At 35.3% G+C, this 27,146-nt stretch overlaps 1 protein-coding gene across 1 annotated transcript in view; it reads left to right on the plus strand.

Moving 5' to 3' along the window:
• Positions 1-27,146, plus strand: part of NRK (Nik related kinase) — a 158,945-nt gene that overhangs the window by 105,117 nt on the left and 26,682 nt on the right. The window contains exons 10-19 of the mRNA XM_047843920.1: positions 7,774-7,852; positions 8,892-9,067; positions 10,655-10,718; positions 11,137-12,304; positions 14,699-14,806; positions 17,921-17,988; positions 20,082-20,176; positions 22,757-22,854; positions 23,866-24,230; positions 25,989-26,328. Of these exons, the coding sequence (XP_047699876.1) occupies positions 7,774-7,852; positions 8,892-9,067; positions 10,655-10,718; positions 11,137-12,304; positions 14,699-14,806; positions 17,921-17,988; positions 20,082-20,176; positions 22,757-22,854; positions 23,866-24,230; positions 25,989-26,328 (2,561 nt within the window). The remainder of the gene's footprint in view (positions 1-7,773; positions 7,853-8,891; positions 9,068-10,654; positions 10,719-11,136; positions 12,305-14,698; positions 14,807-17,920; positions 17,989-20,081; positions 20,177-22,756; positions 22,855-23,865; positions 24,231-25,988; positions 26,329-27,146) is intronic.

Consider the following 27,146-nt stretch of genomic DNA (forward strand, 5'->3'; position numbering starts at 1 on the left):
TCCTGAAGTGGATCACCTAGGGAGAAGCGATCTAAGCCTGCCCCTCCTGCCCCCGTGCACCTTGCCTACCCACCCCAGCTAATACGCCAGATCCCCAGCATCACAAGCCTGGCAGTGTGCAAGTAGCCCAGATGAGCCACACCACCCCACAGTGACTCCCGCCCCTAGGAGAGGGGAAGAGAAGGCACACACCAGTCTGACTGTGGCCCCAGCGGTGGGTTGGGGGCAGACATCAGGTCTGACTGCGGCCCTGCCCACCAACTACAGTTATACACCACAGCACAGGGAAAGTGCCCTGCAGGTCCTCACCACGCGAGGGACTATCCAAAATGACCAAGCGGAAGAATTCCACTCAGAAGAGTCTCCAGGAAATAACAAGAGCTAATGAGCTGATCAAAAAAGATTTAAATAATATAACAGAAAGTGAATTTAGAATAATAGTCATAAAATTAATTGCTGGGCTTGAAAACAGTATACAGGACAGCAGAGAATCTCTTGCTACAGAGATCAAGGGACTAAGGAACAGTCACGAGGAGCTGAAAAACGCTTTAAACGAAATGCATAACAAAATGGAAACCACCACAGCTCGGCTTGAAGAGGCAGAGGAGAGAATAGGTGAACTAGAAGATAAAGTTATGGAAAAAGAGGAAGCTGAGAAAAAGAGAGATAAAAAAATCCAGGAGTATGAGGGGAAAATTAGAGAACTAAGTGATACACTAAAAAGAAATAATATACGCATAATTGGTATCCCAGAGGAGGAAGAGAGAGGGAAAGGTGCTGAAGGGGTACTTGAAGAAATAATAGCTGAGAACTTCCCTGAACTGGGGAAGGAAAAAGGCATTGAAATCCAAGAGGCACAGAGAACTCCCTTCAGACGTAACTTGAATCGATCTTCTGCACGACATATCATAGTGAAACTGGCAAAATACAAGGATAAAGAGAAAATTCTGAAAGCAGCAAGGGGTAAACGTGCCCTCACATATAAAGGGAGACCTATAAGACTCGTGACTGATCTCTCTTTTGAAACTTGGCAGGCCAGAAAGAATTGGCACGAGATTTTCAGGGTGCTAGACAGAAAAAATATGCAGCCGAGAATCATTTATCCAGCAAGTCTGTCATTTAGAATAGAAAGAGAGATAAAGGTCTTCCCAAACAAACAAAAACTGAAGGAATTTGTCACCACTAAACCAGCCCTACAAGAGATCCTAAGGGGGACCCTGTGAGACAAAGTACCAGAGACATCACTACAAGCATAAAACATACAGATCACAATGACTCTAAACCCGTATCTTTCTATAATAACACTGAATGTAAATGGATTAAATGCGCCAACCAAAAGACATAGGGTATCAGAATGGATAAAAAAAACAAGACCCATCTATTTGCTGTCTACAAGAGACTCATTTTAGACCTGAGGACACCTTTAGATTGAGAGTGAGGGGATGGAGAACTATTTATCATGCGACTGGAAGCCAAAAGAAAGCTGGAGTAGCCATACTTATATCAGACAAACTAGACTTTAAATTAAAGGCTGTAACAAGAGATGAAGAAGGACATTATATAATAGTTACAGGGTCTATCCATCAGGAAGAGCTAACAATTATAAATGTCTATGCGCCGAATACCGGAGCCCCCAAATATATAAAACAATTACTCATAAACATAAGCAACCTTATTGATAAGAATGTGGTAATTGCAGGGGACTTTAACACCCCACTTACAGAAATGGATAGATCATCTAGACACACGGTCAATAAAGAAACAAGGGCCCTGAATGAGACATTGGATCAGATGGACTTGACAGATATATTTAGAACTCTGCATCCCAAAGCAACAGAATATACTTTCTTCTCGAGTGCACATGGAACATTCTCCAAGATAGATCATATACTGGGTCACAAAACAGCCCTTCTTAAGTTTACCAGAATTGAAATTATACCATGCATACTTTCAGACCACAATGCTATGAAGCTTGAAATCAACCACAGAAAAAAGTCTGGAAAACCTCCAAAAGCATGGAGGGTAAAGAACACCCTACTAACGAATGAGTGGGTCAACCAGGCAATTAGAGAAGAAATTAAAAAATATGTGGAAACAAACGAAAATGAAAATACAACAATCCAAACGCTTTGGGACGCAGCGAAGGCAGTCCTGAGAGGAAAATACATTGCAATCGAGGCCTATCTCAAGAAACAAGAAAAATCCCAAATACAAAATCTAGCAGCACACCTAAAGGAACTAGAAGCAGAACAGCAAAGGCAGCCTAAACCCAGCAGAAGAGAAATAATAAAGATCAGAGCAGAAATAAACAATATAGAATCTAAAAAAACTGTAGAGCAGATCATCGAAACCAAGAGTTGGTTTTTTGAAAAAACTAACAAAATTGACAAACCTCTAGCCAGGCTTCTCAAAAAGAAAAGGGAAATGACCCAAATAGATAAAATCATGAATGAAAATGGAATTATTACAACCAATCCCTCAGAGATACAAACAATTATCAGGGAATACTATGAAAAATTATATGCCAACAAACTGGACAACATGGAAGAAATGGACAAATTCCTGAACACCCACACTCTTCCAAAACTCAGTCAGGAGGAAATAGAGAGCTTGAACAGACCCATAACCAGCGAAGAAATTGAATCGGTTATCAAAAATCTCCCAACAAATAAGAGTCCAGGACCAGATGGCTTCCCAGGAGAGTTCTACCACGTTTAAAGCAGAGATAATACCTATCCTTCTCAAGCTATTCCAAGAAATAGAAAGGGAAGGAAAACTTCCAGACTCATTCTATGAAGCCAGCATTACTTTGATTCCTAAATCAGACAGAGACCCAGTAAAAAAAGAGAACTACAGGCCAATATCCCTGATGAATATGGATGCAAAAATTCTCAATAAGATACTAGCAAATCGAATTCAACGGCATATAAAAAGAATTATTCACCATGATCAAGTGGGATTCATTCCTGGGATGCAGGGCTGGTTCAACATTCGCAAATCAATCAACGTGATACATCACATTAACAACAAAAAAGAACCATATGATCCTGTCAATCGATGCAGAAAAGGCCTTTGACAAAATCCAGCACCCTTTCTTAATAAAAACCCTTGAGAAAGTCGGGATAGAAGGAACATACTTAAAGATCATAAGAGCCATTTATGAAAAGCCCACAGCTAACATCATCCTCAACGGGGAAAAACTGAGAGCTTTTTCCCTGAGATCAGGAACACGACAAGGATGCCCACTCTCACCGCTGTTTTCTAACATAGTGCTGGAAGTTCTAGCATCAGCCATCAGACAACAAAAGGAAATCAAAGGCATCAAAATTGGCAAAGATGAAGTCAAGCTTTTGCTTTTTGCAGATGACATGATATTATACATGGAAAATCCGATAGACTCCACCAAAAGTCTGCTAGAACTGATACATGATTCAGCAAAGTTGCAGGATACAAAATCAATGTACAGAAATCAGTTGCATTCTTATACACTAACAATGAAGCAACAGAAAGACAAATAAAGAAACTGATCCCATTCACAATTGCACCAAGAAGCATAAAATACCTAGGAATAAATCTAACCAAAGATGTAAAGGATCTGTATGCTGAAAACTATAGAAAGCTTATGAAGGAAATTGAAGAAGATTTAAAGAAATGGAAAGACATTCCCTGCTCATGGATTGGAAAAATAAATATTGTCAAAATGTCTATACTACCCAAAGCTATCTACACATTCAATGCAATCCCAATCAAAATTGCACCAGCATTCTTCTCGAAACGAGAACAAGCAATCCTAAAATTCATATGGAACCACAAAAGGCCCCGAATAGCCAAAGGAATTTTGAAGAAGAAGACCAAAGCAGGAGGCATCACAATCCCAGACTTTAGCCTCTACTACAAAGCCGTAATCATCAAGTCAGCATGGTATTGGCACAAAAACAGACACACAGACCAATGGAATAGAATAGAAACCCCAGAACTAGACCCACATACGTATGGCCAACTCATCTTTGACAAAGCAGGAAAGAACATCCAATGGAAAAAAGACAGCCTCTTTTACAAATGGTGCTGGGAGAACTGGACAGCAACATGTAGAAGGTTGAAACTAGACCACTTTCTCACACCATTCACAAAAATAAACTCAAAATGGATAAAGGACCTAAATGTGAGACAGGAAACCATCAAAACCTTAGAGGAGAAAGCAGGAAAAGACCTCTCTGACCTCAGCCGTAGCAATCTCTTCCTCGACACATCCCCAAAGGCAAGGGAATTAAAAGCAAAAGTGAATTACTGGGACCTTATGAAGATAAAAACCTTCTGCACAGTAAAGGAAACAACCAACAAAACTAAAAGGCAACCAACGGAATGGGAAAAGATATTTGCAAATGACCTATCGGACAAAGGGCTAGTATCCAAAATCTATAAAGAGCTCACCAAACTCCACACCCGAAAAACAAATAACCCAGTGAAGAAATGGGCAGAAAACATGAATAGACACTTCTCTAAAGAAGACAACCGGATGGCCAACAGGCACATGAAAAGATGTTCAGCGTCGCTCCTAATCAGGGAAATACAAATCAAAACCACACTCAGGTATCACCTCACGCCAGTCAGAGTGGCCAAAATGAACAAATCAGGAGACTATAGATGCTGGAGAGGATGTGGAGAAATGGGAACCCTCTTGCACTGTTGGTGGGAATGCAAATTGGTGCAGCCACTCTGGAAAGCAGTGTGGAGGTTCCTCAGAAAATTAAAAATAGACCTACCCTATGACCCAGCAATAGCACTGCTAGGAATTTATCCAAGGGATACAGGAGTACTGATGCATAGGGGCACTTGTACCCCAATGTTCATAGCAGCACTCTCAACAATAGCCAAATTATGGAAAGAGCCTAAATGTCCATCAACTGATGAATGGATAAAGAAATTGTGGTTTATATACACAATGGAATATACGTGGCAATGAGAAAAAAGGAAATATGGCCTTTTGTAGCAACGTGGATGGAACTGGAGAGTGTGATGCTAAGTGAAATAAGCCATACAGAGAAAGACAGATACCATATGGTTTCACTCTTATGTGGATCCTGAGAAACTGAACAGGAACCCATGGGGGAGGGGAAGGAAAAAAAAAAAAGAAGTCAGAATGGGAGAGAGCCAAAGCATAAGAGACTGTTAAAAACTGAGAACAAACTGAGGGTTGATGGGGGGTGGGAGGGAGGAGAGGGTGGGTGATGGGTATTGAGGAGGGCACCTTTTGGGATGAGCACTGTGTGTTGTATGGAAACCGATTTGTCAATAAATTTCATAAAAGAAAAAAAAAAAGAAAACTTCCTTAGTCTATGCTCTAGCTCTTGACCCCTGGGGGTGTTGTTAGTTGACTAAATGATGCTCAAATGTTAATAAATTACAACTGTTTAGTATTGTACAAACTCACTTAAAATATGTTTAAAGGGCAGAATCTGGTGACTGGATGGTTAGTTTAGGGGAATGAAAAGAACAAAATGTGATCCTGATCTTTTGAGCTTGGGGATAATTCTGCCATCAAGTATAAAACTGTACCTCTGTTAATCTTTACCTATGTAATTGAACCAAAAACTTGACCTTTGAGCAAGTGCCTTTATATCACTCTAATGAAACACTCTGGGGAGTTTTTTCCTACTATCATAAGAAGCTAGTTTGGCATTATAGTTTTTCTGGAGATGTATTTTGGGAGAGAAATGATGACTCTAAAGAGTCACTGATATCAAATTGTCCTCACATGAATGACACACCTGTAATATTAGATGAAATTTATTGGTGAGGGTGTGGAGAAAAAGGAATCCTCTTGCGCTGTTGATGGAATGCAAACTTTTGCACTCACTGTGGAAAAGAGTATGGAGGTTCCACAAAAAGTTAAAAATAGAACCACCTTATGATCCAGTAATCACACTACTGGGTATATACCCCCAAAATACAAAAACACTAATTTGAGAGGACATATGCACCCCAATTGTAATTGCAGCATTATTACAATAGCCAAATTATGGAAGTGTCCATCATACATGAGTGGATAAAGATGTGGCATACACACATATATCTATCATCTATCTATCTATCATCTATCTATCTATCTATCTATCATCTATCTATCTATCATTTATCTATCTATATACAGGGAATATTACTCAGCCAAAAAAGAATAAAATCTTGCCATTTACAACAACATGGATAGAACTAGAGACTATTATGCTCAGTGAAATAAGTCCATCAGAGAAAGACAAATACCATATGATTTCACTTATATGTGGAATTTAAAAACAAAAAAAAAAAATGAGCAGAGGAAATAAAAGAGAGAGAGAAACCAAGAAACAGGCTCTTAACTATAGAGAACAGACTGGTGGTTTCCAGAGGGGAGGTGGGTTAGGGGGATGGGTGAAATAGGTAATGGGGATTAAAGAGTACACATCATGATGAGCAATGAGTAATGTATAGAATTGTGAGTCATTAAATTATGTACCTGAAACTAGTATAATACTGTATGTTAACTATACTGTGATTAAAATTAAAAACTTGATAAAATAAAAAAAATATGTTAAGAAAAAATAAATTTATACTATGGCTCTCCTTTGGGGATATTTTCCAATATAGCACATATTGGAATAGGCTTTTTTTTTTTAATATATATAGATGTGTGTTTCAAAAAGAGAATGAAAGTCCTGTAATTTGGCACAGACCTGAAGTGTCAGATAGTTAAAATCTTTATTATAATACCAATAGCTAATATTTACTAAGTGCCTACTCTGTGCCAGACACTTTTATGTGTAGGTTAATGCTCACGACATCTCTTTGAAGGAATTCTTGATTTTTTTTTCCAGATAAAGAAACTTAGGCACAGATAGGTTAAGTAATTTGTTTGAGGTCACAAAGGCAGAACTAGGATTTGAACCCAAGTGATCTTACTCTAGAGGGTAACAATTTGTTATACTGTATCTACTATTTATACTACACTATATTTAACAATTAATTTAATTTAATTTAAATAAATATACTACACTATATTTAACAATTTGTTACACTATATCTACCTCTTTTCCTAGGACTGTCAGCTTCCAAAACAGATTATTCTCATCTTTTTAGACCACTAAATCATTATTTATATATTATTGTGCTTAGCTACTTGTTTTGTTGATTTTTTCGGCCTATAATTACAATTGTATAACTACAGATACCTACAACACAAAATACAGAAGAGTATTTGTCTTCATTTTGGGTTTACATCTCTAGATAGAAATCATCCATCACACATTTTGAAATTTGTATCCAGTGTAATTTATTATTAATTTGCCACACCTGACGATGGCGATGCTTGAGGATTTTATAAAATGGACTGTTTGGGGGCGCCTGGGTTGCTCGGTCGGTTAAGTGTCCAACTTCAGCTCAGGTCATGATCTTGAGGTTTGTGACTTTGAGCCCCGCATTGGGCTCCGTGCTGACAGCTCAGAGCCTGGAACCTGCTTCAGATTCTGTGTGTCCCTCTGTCTCTGCCCCTCCCCTGCTCATGCTCTGTCTCTCTCTGTCTCTCAATAATAAATAAACATTAAAAAATTAAAATAATATAATGTACCGTTTGCATTAAAATGAGCTTTTCCTCTGACTACATTAATATGTATCTACTTATTCCTCAGTGTCTCCTTAATATGAAATGTGAAAGAACACTGAGAATCCCCTCTGGAATGAGGAATGTGCTCTGTTGTTACCCTTCTCATTCATTCTAAACATACCTATTTTCCTTTGCAGCCCTGTGTAACCTTCAGCCCCTGGAAGCCCTCTTTGTTATTTTGCGGGAATCTGCCCCCAAAGTCAAATCCAGTGGATGGTAAAGATAAATGACTTAATCTTCTAAACACATTAACTTGACATTTTTTTATGTAGCACATGAGTTTTAATTAATTTTATAATCCTGTTTCAACATCTTTGTTGGACAGTATTTCCTAAAAACTAATATCTTAATGATTAGTTTTCATTAAAAACTAGCTAGTCAACTAGAAATAAGTAATACCTTCCATATATATTATGATGATGTCACTGCCCTGGAATTAATGGCATGTTTAGTTGTTTCTTCATTGATGGCATGGACCAATAGAAATCATTTGTTTTTGATGTTTCTTACTGTGCCTAGATAGGCTGTCAGTGATTGTGATATATAACTCAGTTGTTCGGCCCATTGAAAAACATCCACAGATCTAAAGGAGAGAATTTGTTCTTCCAGAGTGCTACCAGCCAACTAAACTTGGGAACCCTTTACACTGAAGCATTTTGATTGAATGTCTGAAGCTCTTGCTTATTCTTAGTATTTATTGCTTGCCCTGGTGAAAGTGGTGACTGTGATTTGATTGCTGACATTTTTCCTTGTGATTCAATTTAACCCTTACCACAGATTCAGGCTTTCTGGCCACATCTGTTTTCATGGGCCATTTTATAAGATTAGTTAGTCCTGTTGCTATTAACATCCTTTTTTGGATCATCATACCTACACCTCCATAGCTCAAAATACATATAGTCAAGTGAAACATTCAGGCTTCAAAGTATGACTCCTGTTGGCTGACCAGTCTAGTCTCATGACCTGCATATATTGCATTAACCACTTCATTGCCATACCATCACTTGACTTTTTACCATGTACATATTTCTGTACTCCTTGAAGTTTCTACTACTATTTAAATGCCATTGACTCTGGCTTATCTGTAGTATAATGTATATTGTCAAGCTGCAGGATATATGGCAATTGAAAAGACAATTATAACTAGAGGCAACTCTCTCCAAAAATATGATCTGCAGAGTGGCATGTGTGTGAGGGTGGGAGAAAATATAGTAGTCCTGAGGATACTCTTTTATCTCTGACTCATTTCTTTTAGGTCTCGTAAGTTCCACAATTTCATGGAAAAGTGCATGATAAAAAATTTCCTATTTCGTCCTACTTCTGCAAACATGCTTCATCACCCTTTTGTTCAGAATATAAAAAATGAAGGACATGTTGTTGAGTCATTAAAGAAGCATCTTACTGGAATCATTAAAAAGAGACAGAAAAAAGGTTAGAATATGTGAACTTTCATTTTACTGGAATGGATATTTAGATGCAAGCAAACTTTATTCATTTTTTTCAGGAAAAAATAATATTTTCTTAAGAATTACATTGAAAGTAAAAATTATGAGGCCTTTGATATTTAGTTTTTCCACTAATATTCCATGTGCAATTAATTACCTCTCACCTGGTCATCTGTATATATATATATATATATATATATAGGATTAAACTGATACTGATTAGAACTGGCAAATGTTTATATTTACAAAAACCCTGAATGCATCCAGAATAATTTTGTGATGTGCCAAATTTATTTTAAGAAAACTCTTAAGTAAAGAAAAAAAGAAATAAAAATATAACGAAATCTATATCTTACTGCTTTTTTATGTGTTTTTAATTAACTCCATTGAGATAAATGGATTTATAATTACTCATTTATTGACTGTTAATTCTGAAGTAATTTCTGTGTACTATATAAAGTTTGTTTTATACACTAATCTCCAACTATAAGATGTAATTAAAAGAACTAATTTATACAAATAAAAGTTAGTTTCTGTATATTAATGCCAAAAATGGCAGGATGGATTTTCATCAAATCCAGAGTAAACTACTTAGGAAGTTCTAACTTTATGGGTTGTATGGTATATTCCACGTTTAATTTGGGGCACCATAGGCAGTGTTGTGAGTGGTGATGTAGTGGAAAAGGAGAAACCTGAAACATAGCAGGCATTCTTAGAATAGCTACAGAATTTATTGCAATAGAGTTTATTCCTCCTGCATAATTATATGTATCCTATTTTGGAGTGAGAAACAGCAGAAATTATTTTATTTAACCATGTGGAAAATTCACTGGACCAGCATTACAAAAGCCACCCAGTCTGAATTTGGTGCAGGAAGACCCCATTTCTACTTGAGAATTTGCTAATTTCCAGACCTGCAAGATTTCCAGAATGTTACCTGCAGAAAAAGCCACATTTATGTGGGAATTGCTTAGATATAAATATAGTTACCCTAAACACTTTTATATAGGAAATTCAAAAGAAATCTCTTGTTTGTAAGCTTCTCTATTTCGGTACAGCACAGCTGAAATGAAAGAAGCTGAACATGTTGAATGTAAGTGTAAAACCCAGAATTGAGATTTTCACCTTCTCATTGAACAGACCAAAGATCCTGATCCTCATTTTCAAAGATCCTCATCGAAAGGACCAAAGATAGATGTGGGCCCAAGACATAAAGTTCTTGCATCTACATCACACACATGTAGGCCATGCTCAGAAACCATCTAGAGTTCCTCTTGTCCCTTTCTCCCTTTGCCTTTCTGAATTATTTCTCTTTAGAATTACAGCAACCAAATTTTTAAATTCCCTTTCCTGTGCCCAGAGAAATTAATCTGTATGGAATAGCTTCACTGTGCTGCAAAAGTGGTTCTAAGAACTAGGATATTGTCTACATTACCAACCAGGTGTGATTTGAAGGGTTACTTTCTTGTCCTTGTAAATTTACTTGACATCCTGAGCATTAAATGGTGAAAATTCACTAGGGTAAATTGCATTAATCTCTGCTGATTTTTATGTATAATTTTTTTATACAAAGGAATACCTCTGATATTTGAAAGAGAAGAAGCTATTAAGGAGCAGTACACCATGAGAAGATTCAGGTGTGTTTATAAATTGCATATAATTTGTTGTTAGCAATTTATGTAAGACAGTTGATCCTGTACTGTTGCATTTGACTCAGAAGAGTAATCCTTTCTGATACAACAAATAACAGATCTTTTTTTTTCAAAACATATTTGAATGGAAATGTTGAGGAAAAATTTTTATTACTATTCAAAGATTCTTTCATTTCTGGTAGTAGAATGATAAAGTAGTTTATGAGATAATTAATATTGAGTATATTAGTAATACAAAGAATACTTCAGACATTATAGGAATGATTCAAGAAAGATTTACTGAAAATACCTTTATTGCAGAAAATGTCCATTTTTAAAAATAAAAAAAAAAAGTGAAGCCTGAGTGGCTTCACTCCGCTGGCAGTTCTTACTATATAGCAATCATTTGTGTGTTTCCTTCTAGAGGACCTTCTTGTACTCATGAGCTTCTGAGACTGCCAACTAGCAGTAGATGCAGACCACTTAGAGTTCTGCATGGAGAACCCTCTCAGCCAAGGTGGTTGCCTGATCGAGAAGAGCCACAGGTCCAGGCACTTCAGCATCTACAGGGAGCAGCCAGGGTGTTCATGCCACTACGAGCTCAGAACAATGCACCTAGGCTTCTACAGGGGCAAGCCCAGGCACCTCAGCGACTACAAGGGGCAGCTCGTGTGTTTAAGCCACTACAGGCTCAGGTTAAGGCGAAGGCATCTAGGCCCCTACAGATGCAGGTTAAGGCACCTCCAAGACTACGGAGGGCAGCCTGGATGCTCATGCCACTACAGGCTCAGGTTAAGACACCTAGGCCTCTACAGCTACAAGCCCAGGTACCAAAAGAACAGCAGGCTCAGGCCCAGCCCCAGGCATCAGAAGAGCCACAGGATCTGGACCAGGTACCAGAGGAATTTCAGGGTCAAGGTCAAGTACCAGAACAACAACAAAGGCAGGGTCAGGCCCCTGAACAACACCAGGGGCAGAACCAGTTACCTGAACAACAGCTGGAGCAGAACCAGGTACCTGAACAGCCAGAGGTACAGGAACAGGCTGTTGAGCCTACACAGGCAGAGACTGAGGCAGAGGAACCTGAGTCATTACGAGTACATGCCCAGGTATTCCTGCCCCTACTGTCACAGAACCACCATGTGCTGTTGCCACTACATTTGGATACTCAAGTGCTCATTCCAGTAGAGGGGCAAATTGAAGGGTCACCTCAGGCACACATCTGGGCACTAGAGCCCCCACAGGCAGTTGGCTCAGTTCAAGAACTGATAGAGGGACTATCAAGAGACTTACTTCGAGCACCAAACTCACATAACTCAAAGCCACTTGGTCCACTGCAAACCTTGATGGAAAGTCTGTCTTCAAACATGTTTTACTCTCAACCAGAACAGGCAGGGAAGAAAAAATCAAAAGTTTCTAGTCTAAGGCAGGCATTGGCAAAAAGACTATCACCAAAGAAGTTCCGGGCAAAGCTATCAGAGAGACCTGAAGAGTTTGAGATCTCAGATTTAGAAGCCTGCAGGAGAAGGTGCCAGCGCAGATGGGAAGATATCTTTAATCAGCACGAGGAAGAATTGAGACAAGTTGCAAATGTAAGACTTTCTGATATTTTTACTGAATCAAATATGCAGAGAAACATACTAGTCCATGCTCATGTTTTTCCTCTGTAAAACCAAATGAGTTAAATATTCCTTGTGTCCCAAAGAAAATTAACTTAATAATTTGTGCTTCAAATAAATTATCCTAAAATTTCCAGGTAATTATGACTAAATTTGAGAAAGAAAAAAGTTGCTTGAATAATCCAGGTAATTGTTTAATATCTTTGTAGAGATATAGCTTTAATTATTAGTTTTCTACCTATTATTCCCTTAACCAATAAAGGAACACTGTATAGACCTTTAAAACTACTATTTTGGATATTTAAAAATTATTGCCATAGCTCAAAATTTCAAATATAACTCATTAAAATTAAAGACAAAAGAACAACTTTGGTTTTACTCCTCTAACCTCTAAGTTAATTTGCCTTTTTCCCCATAGAATGCTGAACTCTGCTATTTAAGTTAAGTATACTATTTTTTTTATTTTGCATGTTTAAATCAAGGTTAAAATGAAACGGTAAAGCAGTTTCCAAAATATTTTGTATATAGTTACCATATATATGACTTGTCTCACTAATGTTCCACTATTTTACATAATTAATGAAGTGTCTGCATTGAACATGACATAAGTTACAAATTCATCTCTGCACTCTTTTGAAATGCAGTATGCTACTATCTTTAGCTTATTTTGGAATAGTCAAAACTTCATTCTTTCAAATCCTCTAAAATAATTTGGCTGGAGTTGCTGAATTCAATTTGGCAGATCTAATCTGACAGTGAAGGATTTTGTGGTCTTTATAAGCAAATTAATGAGGTCAGCAGGATTAGGAGAGCAGTTGTTTTCTAATACTTCACAACAACCATTTACATAAAGGAATCCTAAATTAAACCCTGGTGTAAAAATCCATTTACCTGATAATAATTAATGTAGTAATTACAAATGTATCTTGCCTGAATGTCTGGATAAGTGAGTCTTTTGGTTTATGTTCATTGAGCCAATTAAACACATATTATTTCCCTAACATGTTTAACTTGAGAAAAGGTAGAAGCAACAAGCAAAGAAAGGACCTAATTGACTAATATCAATGAGCGCTAGTAACAACTGAATTAACGGGTTTTGCATTTATAAAAAAGAGTTGTATACATTCATGCAAGATCCATGGCATTGGTAGCATGACACATACTTATTGTCATTCAGTGTTTTAAGTATATATGTGAGAAGCCATTCTAACATGGAAGAAAAGGTCAATAAATAATAGTTACCAATCCCATGACCCTAGGATCTTGTACAGGCATTCATATCTTTATGTGTGATTCTTTTTTTTTTTTTTTTTTTTTTTTTTTTTAAAGTTTATTTTATTTTTGGGACAGAGAGAGACAGAGCATGAACGGGGGAGGGGCAGAGAGAGAGGGAGACACAGAATCGGAAACAGGCTCCAGGCTCCGAGCCATCAGCCCAGAGCCTGACGCGGGGCTCGAACTCACGGACCGCGAGATCGTGACCTGGCTGAAGTCGGACGCTTAACCGACTGCGCCACCCAGGCGCCCCATCTTAACAAAAATATAAAAGAAAAGAATTAATATTAAATCAAAGTCATAGATCTTTTGAATTACCTAAAAATTTGTTAGCATTTAGAGACGTATGTGAGTTCTTTAGCCAAAGGAAAGAAAACTAATTTTCATTACTCTGAGTTGAAGAAATAATATTGATTGGCTTAAGTGTGAAAACAGAAACTTTCCTAAACTCCTAGAGCTCAATTAGTGAGAAATATTTGCACTGCTATATTTCAGATCTTCCATTGCACAGGAGGACCAAACTTTGTAATTATAACTGCTTACTAAAAGTGACAGTTTGAGATTTTGAGGTAAGCTTTAGACCGGAGATTCTTAACCTGGGTCTAACAGATTAGCTGCAGGTGGTCAATGATCCCCCTGAAAATATATGCAGATATCTGTGTCCATATGCAATTAGAATCTCCTCAGATTCTTTTTTTTTAATTTTTAAAAAATTTTTTTGAGAGAGAGACAGAGAGACAGAGACAGAGTCCAAGTGGGAGAGTGGCAGAGAGAGAGAGGGAGACACAGAATCCGAAGCAGATTACACATTCTGAGCTGTCAGCACAGAGCCCGATGCAGGGCTTGAACTCATGAGCACAGCCATGAGAGCCGAAGTTGGAAAGTCAACCGACTGAGCCACCCAGGCAACCCTAGAATCTCCTCAGATTCTAAAGGGAATCCAGAACCACAAACTATTAGAATCTTCTGGTTTAAATCAATTTTAATATTTGAAAATTATTCTTTTAAATTATACATTGGGATGATAGAATTACTCATATTATTTGTATTTTAACAACAATTAAAATATTTATTTTCCTTTTTGTTTCAAAGGACAAAGAAGATGAATCATCAGACAATGATGAAGTATTTCATTCAATTCAGGCTGAAGTCCAAATAGAACCATTGCAGCCATATGTTCCAAATCCTAAAGGAAATGAAGTAAGTTTCTCAGTATGAGTTGCCGTGACATTAAGTGCCTAAAACAGTGGTTCTTAAACTTTTTGGTCTCAAGGATGCTTTATACTCTTAAACATTGAAGACCCCCCAAAAACTTTTGTTTATGTGGATTGTGTCATCCAATATTTAATGTATTAGAAATTAAAACAAAAAATAAAATATTTACTAATTCATTTAAAAGTATTATATGTCAACATAAGAAATAATTTTTAATAAACAATAACTATTTTCCATTTTGCTTAATGGAAAACAACTGGATTCTCATATGTGCTCTGCATCCCATTTGTTACCATATATTTAGTATATGCTAAATGAATTATATGAGTAAAAGCTGGCTTCTCACATATAAGGAATTGGGAAGAGAGAATCTTCATAGCTTTTTCAGATAATTGTGGATATTCTTTGATAATACACTAAAGCTAGGGAACTGGAACTTAAAACCCTATCAGTGAAATTTTGCATATTGATAAATATTAAAATCTATTGTTCTATTATTTGCTATGAATAGATGTTTTACTCATGCACAATTTTTTATCTTAATACATTGGTCAGTTGGAAAATATTATTTCAATGTGTATGTAGATCTTTCCAAATATTGACACATTTCATTATACAACATCAATAAACAGCATCTATTAATATCACCAATTTCATCAGAAAAATGATTATTGATAAGCTGCCAAGTGCATGGTGACAGATAATAAATTTAAAATTTAAATTTTTACTTCAAAGCTCAATTTTATCACTACTAACAAATAACATCAGTTGTTTTTTCCTTGAATTGACTGGCTAACTTCACTGATTTTACATAAAATGCCTGCCAAATGCCCAAGTTGAATAATCATAGTTGTCTTGTCATTCTTTTAAGTAAAAACATTGCTCATAAAAAACTTGGGTAGTTAAGCTTATAACACAATCACACATACCTTTTCCGTTCATTGTCTCTGTTCTGTTTATGACAGCATCTGGATCATTTAATCTGTGGTTTATTTTCTTACACTTATAGGAATAATCAAGTCAGTCCTCATAGCCAGGATGATTCTGTTTTCACGACTGTATTAACAGCATTTAGCATAGGGTATTGGTGAAGCCCAAGTTGCAGTTTCAGTTCCCATAAGGACAAGATATTATCATCATAGCTAGCATTCATAACAGCTAGTCATCTAAAAATTTCTTGATCGGGGCGCCTGGGTGGCGCAGTCGGTTAAGCGTCCGACTTCAGCCAGGTCACGATCTCGCGGTCCGTGAGTTCGAGCCCCGTCGGGCTCTGGGCTGATGGCTCAGAGCCTGGAGCCTGTTTCCGATTCTGTGTCTCCCTCTCTCTCTGCCCCTCCCCCGTTCATGCTCTGTCTCTCTCTGTCCCAAAAAATAAATAAACGTTGAAAAAAAATGTTAAAAATTTCTTGATCACTACGGATGAATCAGGTGGCTGAGTAAAGAACTCAAATTCTTGCCTTATTAATAGTGAGTCAGAAGTCTCATTGTTCTTAATCAGCACAAGGGTCCCAGATCACTATATTTCTTCCTTCTAGATGCTTCACAGTGATATCTTTCATGGACAATTATTCTTTTTAAATATGTTACTTCTGATACTAACAGTCCTCTGGAGTGAATAACAGAATATTACTTTATAAATACTAACCACTGGCAGAAGGAACATAAACTGGCCTTATGTCTCCCTCTCTGCCTTATGAAATTATGACTTTACTCCTACTCTCAGATAATTATTACCTTAAGCATGCCTCTTTAAACAGGAAATATAATGAGTTATACCTGACTGGTTTGGAATACATCATTTGTCTCATACATAACTATTCTTAATAATCATCTTCTCCTTTTTGGGACCAAATTCCTCAAAATTCAACAAGCCAATTCTTATTAGGCATTAGTTTTTCTTATTTTTGGCCTTTATCTTTTCTGAGGAATCCTGGCCTCTGGTTTACTAGTGTCAATAAACTTTCTGAGATCAGTTTAATGAACCAGGGAGACCTAGTCTGGGTCAATATAATGCCAGGGCATGTGAATCAAATATGGAAAAAGATGCTTATTATCCATACTACTAAACATGTGGTTACATTTGGAAATACACATTACCAAACAGGTGAACAATTAACAACATTTTTCATTTCTTATCGATCACAACCTTGATAAGTCACGTTTCTAGAACCTATAGAATGACTTTATGAGCATGAAAATGCTAGAGTTTTTAAAAAATGTAACATGTTTAATTTTTCTTTCTAAATAATCTAGTGTGACTACCTTGTTGAATGCCAGAATAACCTATTTGTTTTGGTTAGTTAAAAAGTATTTTAAGTAGAAACCTAATGATATAAAACTAAATGAGGTAAGGCAACACTACATGGTCCTATCTACTAATGTTAGCAGAAAATAATGTGCCCCACTGATGGATGCTGATATATGTGCTCTTTTTGCTGCATTAGATGAAGGAATAATTAATAGAAACCAAACTAATTCATTTAGAATTGAAAAAGTATTTGGAAAACTGATTGTCGTAATATAGTCAAATTGTAAAGTGAAAAAAAAACATACTTTCTTAAAGGTGGGACAGTTTTGACTCAAGAGATTTTAATGATGTAGTGTGTGTGTGTTACAGCTTTTGAAAATCTAGGGTTAGTTTAAAAGGGTCAGTGGGTGAGAAGTTTGAACTTAAATTCTGAGTGAGAAATTTGGACTTGATATAAAAAGTAATATGAAAATATAGAACATTAAATTAGCAGTTGTGAGACCTGTATTCTGATTATAGATATCCTTTAACTTGATGTAAATTCTTAGAAAAGTTATTTTCCTCTCTGGGGCACAGATTATTCAATACAAAAATTAAAGTATTTGATTATATAATGTCCAGAATCTGTTATTATACTAAAATTCAAGGATACCATCAGAAATTATGGTTAAGCAGCTATAAAGTTATACTAAAATTAGGAAAATACAACCTATTTATGAAAATCAGATTTTATATGTTGTATTTTTAGGAAAATATCTCTATATGAAGAAAAGAATCTTCATCCATAGATTAATAACTCAAAAGAATTTATGATAAAAATTTTTACCAAAGTATTTCCCTGTGTCTTTAAGGTCCAAGAGAGATCTACTTCAGTGCCTTACAATCAAGATTGTGCACACTATGTCAAGTTCTCTTCAAGGTATGTGTCTCTAATTTCTATATTCAAATTGCTCATAACTTACTACTACATGGAAAATTAAAAGGTATTTATTTATTTGACACTAAGTTTTGTGTAAAGTCAAAACTAAAATATTAATGACAGCATCATCATAAATGATATTGTTGGCCTACATTTAAAACCTTAACTGCAGCAATCCATTAACTAGATCTTTTACATTTGGATATACTGCAGTCTCTGTGTCATTTAGTTTTATAATTTGCTGATAAAATCCACAATTTAATTTAAAAAATCAATGAATTCTTGGACAGCTTTCAATTAGTATTTTATAATAAAAAGATGTGAAGTTTCACGTGTATCATGTACTTTGATTATACATTTTATCATGTAATACATCATGAATCTCATGTACATATACTACACATTAAAACACTCACAGAATTCCTAACCTCAGAAGCTAATGCCATGGAATGGACAAGCCTGAAATGACCTAAGGGAAAAATCAAATCTAAATCTCAATATTATATCAATGATATTTTATAACAGTCATTGTACCTTTTATCTCTGTAATATTGGTGATCTTCAGTGATTTTCAAAGATCGTGTTTCATATTTTAGATGTTTGTGCTTTGTGTTATATCTAAAAACTAAATTTTAAGGTAGATTTTCCTTAAAAATTATACCCCCTTCAACTCCAGATTATGATGGAGAGATCTTAGCCTATATTCATTCACTCAGTCTTTCACTAAATATTTATTGAGCACCTACTATATTCAAGACACTGGACAGTATGGACAGATTGCATAGTGTTGATGTTACCTAGTATGTATATTCCTACTTCATTATTACTTAAAACCCCATATATTTCTGTACTTAGATTTAACTTATATGAAGATTTAGGTACTTAGATTTAACTTATATGCAGAAATCTTGGAAAATTGGAAAGCAAGATTAGGAATTTTTGCTTTCTCTACATTCAGTAAATGAGTTGTCATGGTCCTTCTGACCGCAAAGGGAGAAACCTGTTTAATTTTATGTATCTTTTTTTGGTATCATGGGATATATCTTTAATAAAATCCAGCATATAAAAAGTAATATTTCTGTTAAACTACAATTGGCTGTTCACATTTTAAAGGGATTGTTGAATTTATGAATAGCAAATATATTAACTTCAAATATGATTAAATTTCTAAAAGTAATTAATTAATTTTTAAGTTTATTTATTTTTTGAGAGAAAGATAGAGCACGAGCGTGGGAGGGGAAGAGAGAGAGAGAGAGAGAGAGAGGAGCCCAAGCAGGCTCTGCACTGTCAGCAAAGAGCCTGAGGTGGGGCTCGAACCCACAAAAGGTGAGATCATGACCTGAGCCGAAACCAAGAGTCAGATGCTCAACCCACTGAGACACCCGGGTTTATCTTAAATTTATAAACTTAATTTAAATAAAACTTGAGTCTTTCCTGAAATTTGGGGTCATAGAAAAGACTCTAGTATGTTCTAGGCCTAGATCAATAACCAAAGTCCTTCTTATATGGAAATTCCAAAGCAACTATAAAATTTAGCAGCACCAGTCCGAAAAAGCTTTCTGAATATTCCCTGAATTTGAATGTTAAAAACTAGTGTCCTATTTGTATGTCCATTCATTTAGCTAAATCAGGAACATTAAATCTAAACCAGGACATTAAAAAACGCAAACATCAAGCTTTTAAAATCAGGATGATCACAGTGGAATATTTGACATGACAATAAGTTTTTATCTTGTTAAAATCAACGCATACATATTAAGTTATGTTTATCACTGTGTTACTAGGTATATAATAATATCTGAATATTACCTTAAAGAAATTTTATTGAATTTTTTGAAATTAAATATGATATGTAAAGGAAACATATACTATATGGAAACATTTTATTTGTATTTTGGAAATTGTTTCTCTGTTCTAGATAAAATAGCACATTTGGGAGAAAATGGAAATTTGAAAATTTTACTTCAGCTCTACTTATTTTAGTTTGATATATACTCATATAGTTAAAATTTTTTGTTGGTATTGATGTTGAGCTATATATTCCCTTTATGAATATTAGGACATGGCACATGCTTTTCTGTCTTTTCATTTAGTGTTCCTCAGCGGTCTGTTTTGGAACAAGCTCAGAAGCCCATTGACATCAGACAAAGGAGTTCACAAAATCCTCAAAATTGCCCAGCAGTATCAGGTGATTCAAAGCACAAAGTTTGAACAGTCAAAACACGGACCTAATATTTAACAGTCTGTATTGCAGAAGTTAAGAAAGAATTTCAAGAAGAAATGAATCAAAAGTGTTAAGGAAGCCAAGTAGAATTAAGACCAGAAGACCATTGGATTTGGCAATTGGGTGGTCATGGGTGACCTTTGAGAAATGGAAAGTAGTTTTTCTGAAGTTTATTTTTCTCTTTAAGTTGGGTAGTAGTTAGGAATGTGTCTGGGGAGGTGGGAGATGTCAATTTTAGTTTCTGTACCATGTGTGAAAAATATGGGAAAGGAACTTGGGAGAGACCGTTTTAACAGGCTAAAATGTATAAGCAATCTTTAAAATATTGAAATATTAAGTGGAGTAGTTTTAGGCATGTGTTTTATTTATCAATTTGTTATTTCAACACCCCAAAGTAAAATATATATAGTATCTCATAAACATCCCTAACTCTTACAAATTGATGTTTTTACTCAAAACACATGAAAACTTAATAAAATCATACAAAATCACTTCACAATTTGTGATAATAATTTCAAACAAGTATTTTATCTTATGATATGCTTTTGAGAGTTTAAATGAATTATAGATTTGTGAAATATTGAGATAAAGCTAAACCTTATGTCTTAGATTATAAAATCTGGCACTATGTACTTTTAACCAACCTAAGTAAATTTAGCAAGGGCAAGATGCCTGACCGAGTCCTCAAGTCATCTTTAAAAACGTAGAACACAGATTTTATTAAAATGTTAATAACAAAAAAAGGCATATAAGTGTACTGTATAAAAATCAAATATTTTGAAGTCCTGAACTTAAAAACCCCATTCTTCTTAGGAGACTCAGATAATGGTAGAATTCTTTAAATAGAAATATTATCTTGTGAGAAAATAAGCTTGCATGAAAAGTAACTTTAAGAATATTGTTCTCAGAATCTTTCTGGTTTGACTAGGACTAATTTTGCTAATACTGGGAAAACACCTAAAATTTTAAGGTTTATTTATATTGCCTTTTCTTAAATAAAGAAATTATATGAACATTGGTAAGGGGGAGAAGTGGATAGCATCTGTGTAGGTAATAACTGAAGTTCTTTTCAACTCTAAAATTCTATTATTTTATTGTGTGTGCTACTTAGACCTAGATTACATACTTTACTATGCAGGAAATCAGAGCAGCTTACCACAAATTTGCCTCAAAATCTCAAACACTCACCCAAATTTCTTATTTAGCCTAACAACATACCCAGAGACTTGAGAAAAAAAAAGTTTCCTGAAGAAAGATAATAAATTGCAAAAGTACTATGCCACAAGATACAGACGTAAATTGTAGAGTGCATTCTGGATAATATATTCAAAACATAGAAGTGTTTGAAAATACATGATTTTTGGAGTTGTGGTGTCTATACCATAGCTATAAATAGCAATATTGCAAATAAAAAAAGGGATAGTACTGTTTATCTTCAATGTCCAAGCACACTAAAACAATAAGCAGGGACATAAGTGCCCCCTTAGTGAAACTTTTTCTGGGGATACTCAGCCAGATCTACTGATTTTTGAGCCTAAATATTCTCACTGGATTTTAACCACAGGTGCTATTTACTATACCATAAATCTTAATGTCAAAACTCCAGACTTCGAATCCAGGTAAATTTGCATTTTTAAAGATTTTTTTTTTTGTATTTTTAAGTAAGCTCTACACCCAACAAGGGGCTTGAACTTCCACCTCGGAGACCAGGAGTTGCAAACTCTATGGACTGAGCCAGCCAGGCACCCCTAAATTTGCATTTTAAATGGCAATATTTACACTATAGAATTCAGCTGTGCATTGTGATAGCAAGAGCCACATATGGCTTTTAAAATTAAAACTAAAATTAAAATGCCAACCCCTCAGGCACACTGGCAATATTGCAAATGCTCAATAGCCATGTGCAGCTACTAGTACTGTATTAGACAATGCAGATACAGAACATTTCTATCACTGCAGAAAATTCTAGTGCACAACATCGCTATAGAAAGATTCCCAGCTTTATAAAAAGCATTAGGTTTTGTCTCTTTTCAGTTGTTCACTTTTCAACTGTATTGAAATACTTCAAGATATATCACTGAGTGGAAATTGGGGGATTAAGATTGCAGGGTCAACTCTCCTCTTGAAAATGTTGTCTAATCTGTCATCTTCTAATGCACTGTTGAGCTCTTTTTCTACTAGTTAGTATGGGAGGCCAGTGATACCACCTAGCTCTTCCTATCCTAGATACATATTATTTTTTAAATGAAACTATTTGTCTACCAGTCTTACTGGATACCTTCTCACACAGAAATATTTAGCAAGTGTACACTTAATATTGAAAACAGAAAAGCCATATAGATCTACGACAGAACAAACCTTGAGCCTGCCATTACTCCTGAAAACAGAAATCTAGGATCTTGGCCCCATGATAATTTATTAGGTGGTATTTCTTGAATGGAAAGAAGCTACAAGAAACATACCAAGGTATTGAAATGGTACACTATAAAAATGAACGCAATGGTTGTGGTCATCACTTACTAATGTCTTTTTGGCATTCTACAGAATCTTCTTCTGAGGAAGAGAGTCCTGTAACCTGGAGGAGGTCCAAGTCATCACCACCTTATTCTACTATTGATCAGAAGTTGCTGGTTGATGTTCATGTAGGTTGCCATCTTAACTCTTAACACATTTATCTGTTTCTTAAAAAACTTCTTTAGACCTGCATATTTTCATCTTCACTTGAGGGAAAGGCCAAAGTGTTTTTTTAATTAGTATTTCAAAGATAGATTTCCATTGCTATGTGAGTATGCAGAATATGAAATCTAGAAATTAAGCTTGATATGGAGAAACTTTAAACTGATCATAAAATATTTTATATTCACATGCTTTTGTCAGAACATGTTCAGATAGGAGGGATAGAAAGGTCTTTGTAGAAGCTAATCTCAAATCAAGGAGTAAAAGCTAGATGTTCACTTTTAGCTAATATAATTTCTTGGATTATGAGGTAATACATAAAAATAACACATTTGGAGAAAAATAAAATGCCCTCTGACAGCGTAAGCAATAGTCTGCCAGTTGTTTCCACAGTGTGCTTTCAGGTCACTCCATTTTACTTTTGTAATTATCCCTACCCTCCACATACACATCTCTTTCAGATTGCCTAAAGATTGCTTATATGACACCACACTTAAAGTAAAGGTGCATTTATATTAATTTGGTTCTTAGAAGTGTTTGAGTTTACTTTAAGACAACCTATGTATAAAACTAAAGCTAGGAAATTAAGCATCAATTTTAAGAGCTATGTTTTAATCCTAATATCAGAGGATAAAATGAAAGGGAGAAAATGAGTATACCCTCTATAGAGCATCAAATAATCTGTTTTACTTTCTATCACCAAAACCAAATGTCTATTCCTCAGCAGAAAAGTAGGGGCAATAAAAAACAAAGTGAATAAATTTTTCTCTTTGTGATCCAGAAAGGCCATTAATGATCATAGCCTGAAGTTTTGGTTTTGGCATTCAACCTTAAAAAAATGCTGGCTTTATCTTGTAAATACATATCTTCATTTCAATTGAAAATATATTTTAAAATATTGCCAGCTTGGAAACTTTCCAATCTAGAAGAAAATAAAAGTCTACTAGAGATTTCATTAACCTTTCTTGTGCACACAGGTTCCAGATGGATTTAAAGTAGGAAAAATATCACCCCCTGTTTACTTGACAAATGAATGGGTAGGCTCTAATGCACTCTCTGAAATCTTCCGGAATGATTGGTTAACTCCTGCACCTGTCATTCAGCCACCTGAAGAGGATGGTGATTATGTTGAACTCTATGATACTGGTGCTGATACTTATGGTGATGATGATGATTCTAATGATGCTTATGAAGATACCTATGACCATGACAATGGCAATGATGGCTTGGATAACCAGGTTGGTCAGGTTAATGATATTGGTGAAGACCATGATGATAATGACAATGATGAAGCTATTGATGACAAAGACAATAATCATGATGATGCTCCGTGTTGGCCAAGGTTGGTTTTTCTGGATTACTTGTACTACCAATATTTTAGAATGTTTCAATTATTTGCATGTTTGTTTTACTTTCAAATTTTATTACCAAAAGGGTGAATGAATTGCACTTGTATATTAGTAAATGGTTCATTTTTCAATAATATATTTAAATTATTTTGATGCAAAACACTTCATTTTGCATTTTTATATGGTATATTTTATTAGTATTCAAGTATTATGTTCCTTATAACTGGAATTGTTAATGTTTCTGTTAAAATTAGTGCTACTGAGTCATCTTATGCTGTAAAACCAGTGAGTATATGAAATGGGGTAACAAATAGTGTGCTACGTAATAACTGTGTGATGAAGCCCTGATATTGCAAACAAAATCTCCAAATTTGCTGAGAACAATGAATTGCAAACTTGACTTTCACCTGATAATTTTAGGCTGAAACTTACTAACATGGCATTATTCTTGGAATTCTGCAAACTGCTGTAACTAAATTCAGTACTCATTCAATTTTATCTTCTTATAGAGCAGCTGCCAAAAGTGGTAATATTTAGTGAAGTGATGTTTTTGGCATGCCACCAGTTGTTTGCTATATATATAGTTCCTTTCTCCTGCTCAAAACAGGCCAGTGTGTTCTTATTTACATATGCTCATGGTTTGTGTTTGAACTGCTCTCGAAGAAGATTACTTAATATAGTAAATGTTTACATTTTTAGAAAAATTATCAGTGGGAGAATTGTTTGCTTTATAATATTGAAATTCATATATTGTTGGGTTAATTTTCAAATGTTATTGGTGGATATACATGGCAGAACAGACCACAGATCATTCAATAGTTTTTTTTCTTTTTTGCCAACTAAAAAATCTACCAGGAATTCCATTCTCAAATAAATTTGCTTTTGGGGGTGCCTAGGTGGCTCAGTCGGTTAAGTGCTGACTTCGGCTCAGGTCATGATCTCACGGTTCGTAAGTTCAAGCCTAGCATTGAGCTCTGTGCTGAGAGCTCAGAGCCTGGAACCTGCTTCAGATTCTGTGTCTCCCTCTCTCTCTGCCCCTTCTCCCACTCACACTCTGCCTCTCTCTCTAAAAGATAAACATTAAAAAAATAAATTTGCTTTCAGAATTATCATAGGTATATGTTTATGTTGTGTCTTAAACAAAAAAAATCATTGAGACATTTTATTAAGCTTGGTGTTCTTGGCAACTAATTAAATGACTCTCTCAGCTTAATGAAATCTATATTACTTATTTCCTGGTGGTGGTAATAGAAAAAATCAATGGGATTCTGTAGCAAAGTAGTCAATACACATGTTAGAAAATTGAGGCATATATTAAAATCAACAGAAATTAAATATATTGCAAGAAGAATTATTCAATGTTGTGGTTGTGCCAAAAATATGGGTTTGATCATTTATGTGGTTGTGAAGTTGCTAATGCATGTAGTCTATTATTTAAGCAAAAAAAAAAAAAAACATATTCATGCCGCTAACCTAACACATGTTCCTAATAAAGGATGCAAGTTCTCTTCCATCTGCCATCCACATGCAATTGAGGAATTGGTGGAGGTTATGGTGTTAATTCAGTATTTAAAATTGACAGGATATAGGGATATTTTTCTTGTCCATATCATACCGGTAGTGTTCACATAGAACAAAAATGTTCCTAGAGGTGGTACATATGTATCAGACACATCTGAATTCTGTTTTATTTGCTGACTTTCAAATGTGTTTGTGTTCGGTGGCTATCATTAATTGGATCTTGTTATCAGACCAAGCTATGGCGATGGAAGCTACAAGCAAGATGGTAGAGATGGAAATGATGGTGGAGAAGGGACATGCAACAGCTATGGAAGTCAGAGAGTCAGTAGAAGCCATGGAGGAAGTGTAGCCAGTGGGGGCAGTGCGGCCATTGGAGACCATGAAGAACATGGAGCCAATATAGGCAATGGAAGAAGAGTCAAGGTAAATGGAGGTAAGGGAGTCAGTGGAACCAATGAAGAAAGTGGAGCCTTTGAACTCAGTGAAGGAGAAAATTACTCAAAGACAGCAGAGACAGATGGTCAAGGATTGGAGAGACTGACATCCCAGGACTTTGAACATCAACAGGAGGTAATACACCATTTGAAAAGGAGAATGAATTCCTCACCTTGTAAATGTGTTTTTTCATGTGATATTTCACATTTCCAGCCATTTCATATATTTTTAACTTCCATCCCAAAGGCTTAAACATTTTAAATTATAGCTATAGGTAGATCTTTACTTCTCATTTGTATGGTTTATATTTACTTCTAGGGACAAAAATGTATTTTTTGTTTGCTTTTATTACTCAGATCACACATTTTGGATAGTGTCTCTTAACACATACATTTTTTTTCTGGGAAGTTGTCATTGTGGTAAAATATACATAACATACAATTATCTATGTTAACTATTTTAAGTATACATTTCAGTGGCATTAAGTACATTCACAATGTTGTACAGCCATTATTACTATTAATTTCTACAATTTTTTCATCATCCCAAACAATTAAAACAGTTAAATCCCTATTATGCCTCCCACCAGTTCCCAATAACTTCTATTCTACTTTCTATCTAGGTATCTTATATAAGCAGATCACACAATATTTGTCCTTTTGTATCTGGCTTATTTCACTTAGCATAATATTTTTAAGGTTTATCCATGTTGTAGCATTTATCAGAATTTTATTCATTTTTAATGAATGAATTCATTCATTTTTAATGAATTCATTTTAATGAATAATATTTTAATGAATGATATTCATTTAATATTCATTTAATGAATAATATTCCATTGCATGAATATATCACATTTTGTTTATCCATTCATCTGTTGATGGTCACTTGGGTTGTTTTCACCTTTTGGCTATCATGAACAGTGCTGCTATGAATACTGGTGTACAACCATA

Source organism: Prionailurus viverrinus, chromosome X (genome assembly GCF_022837055.1).
Source record: "Prionailurus viverrinus isolate Anna chromosome X, UM_Priviv_1.0, whole genome shotgun sequence".
Lineage (NCBI taxonomy): Eukaryota > Metazoa > Chordata > Mammalia > Carnivora > Felidae > Prionailurus > Prionailurus viverrinus.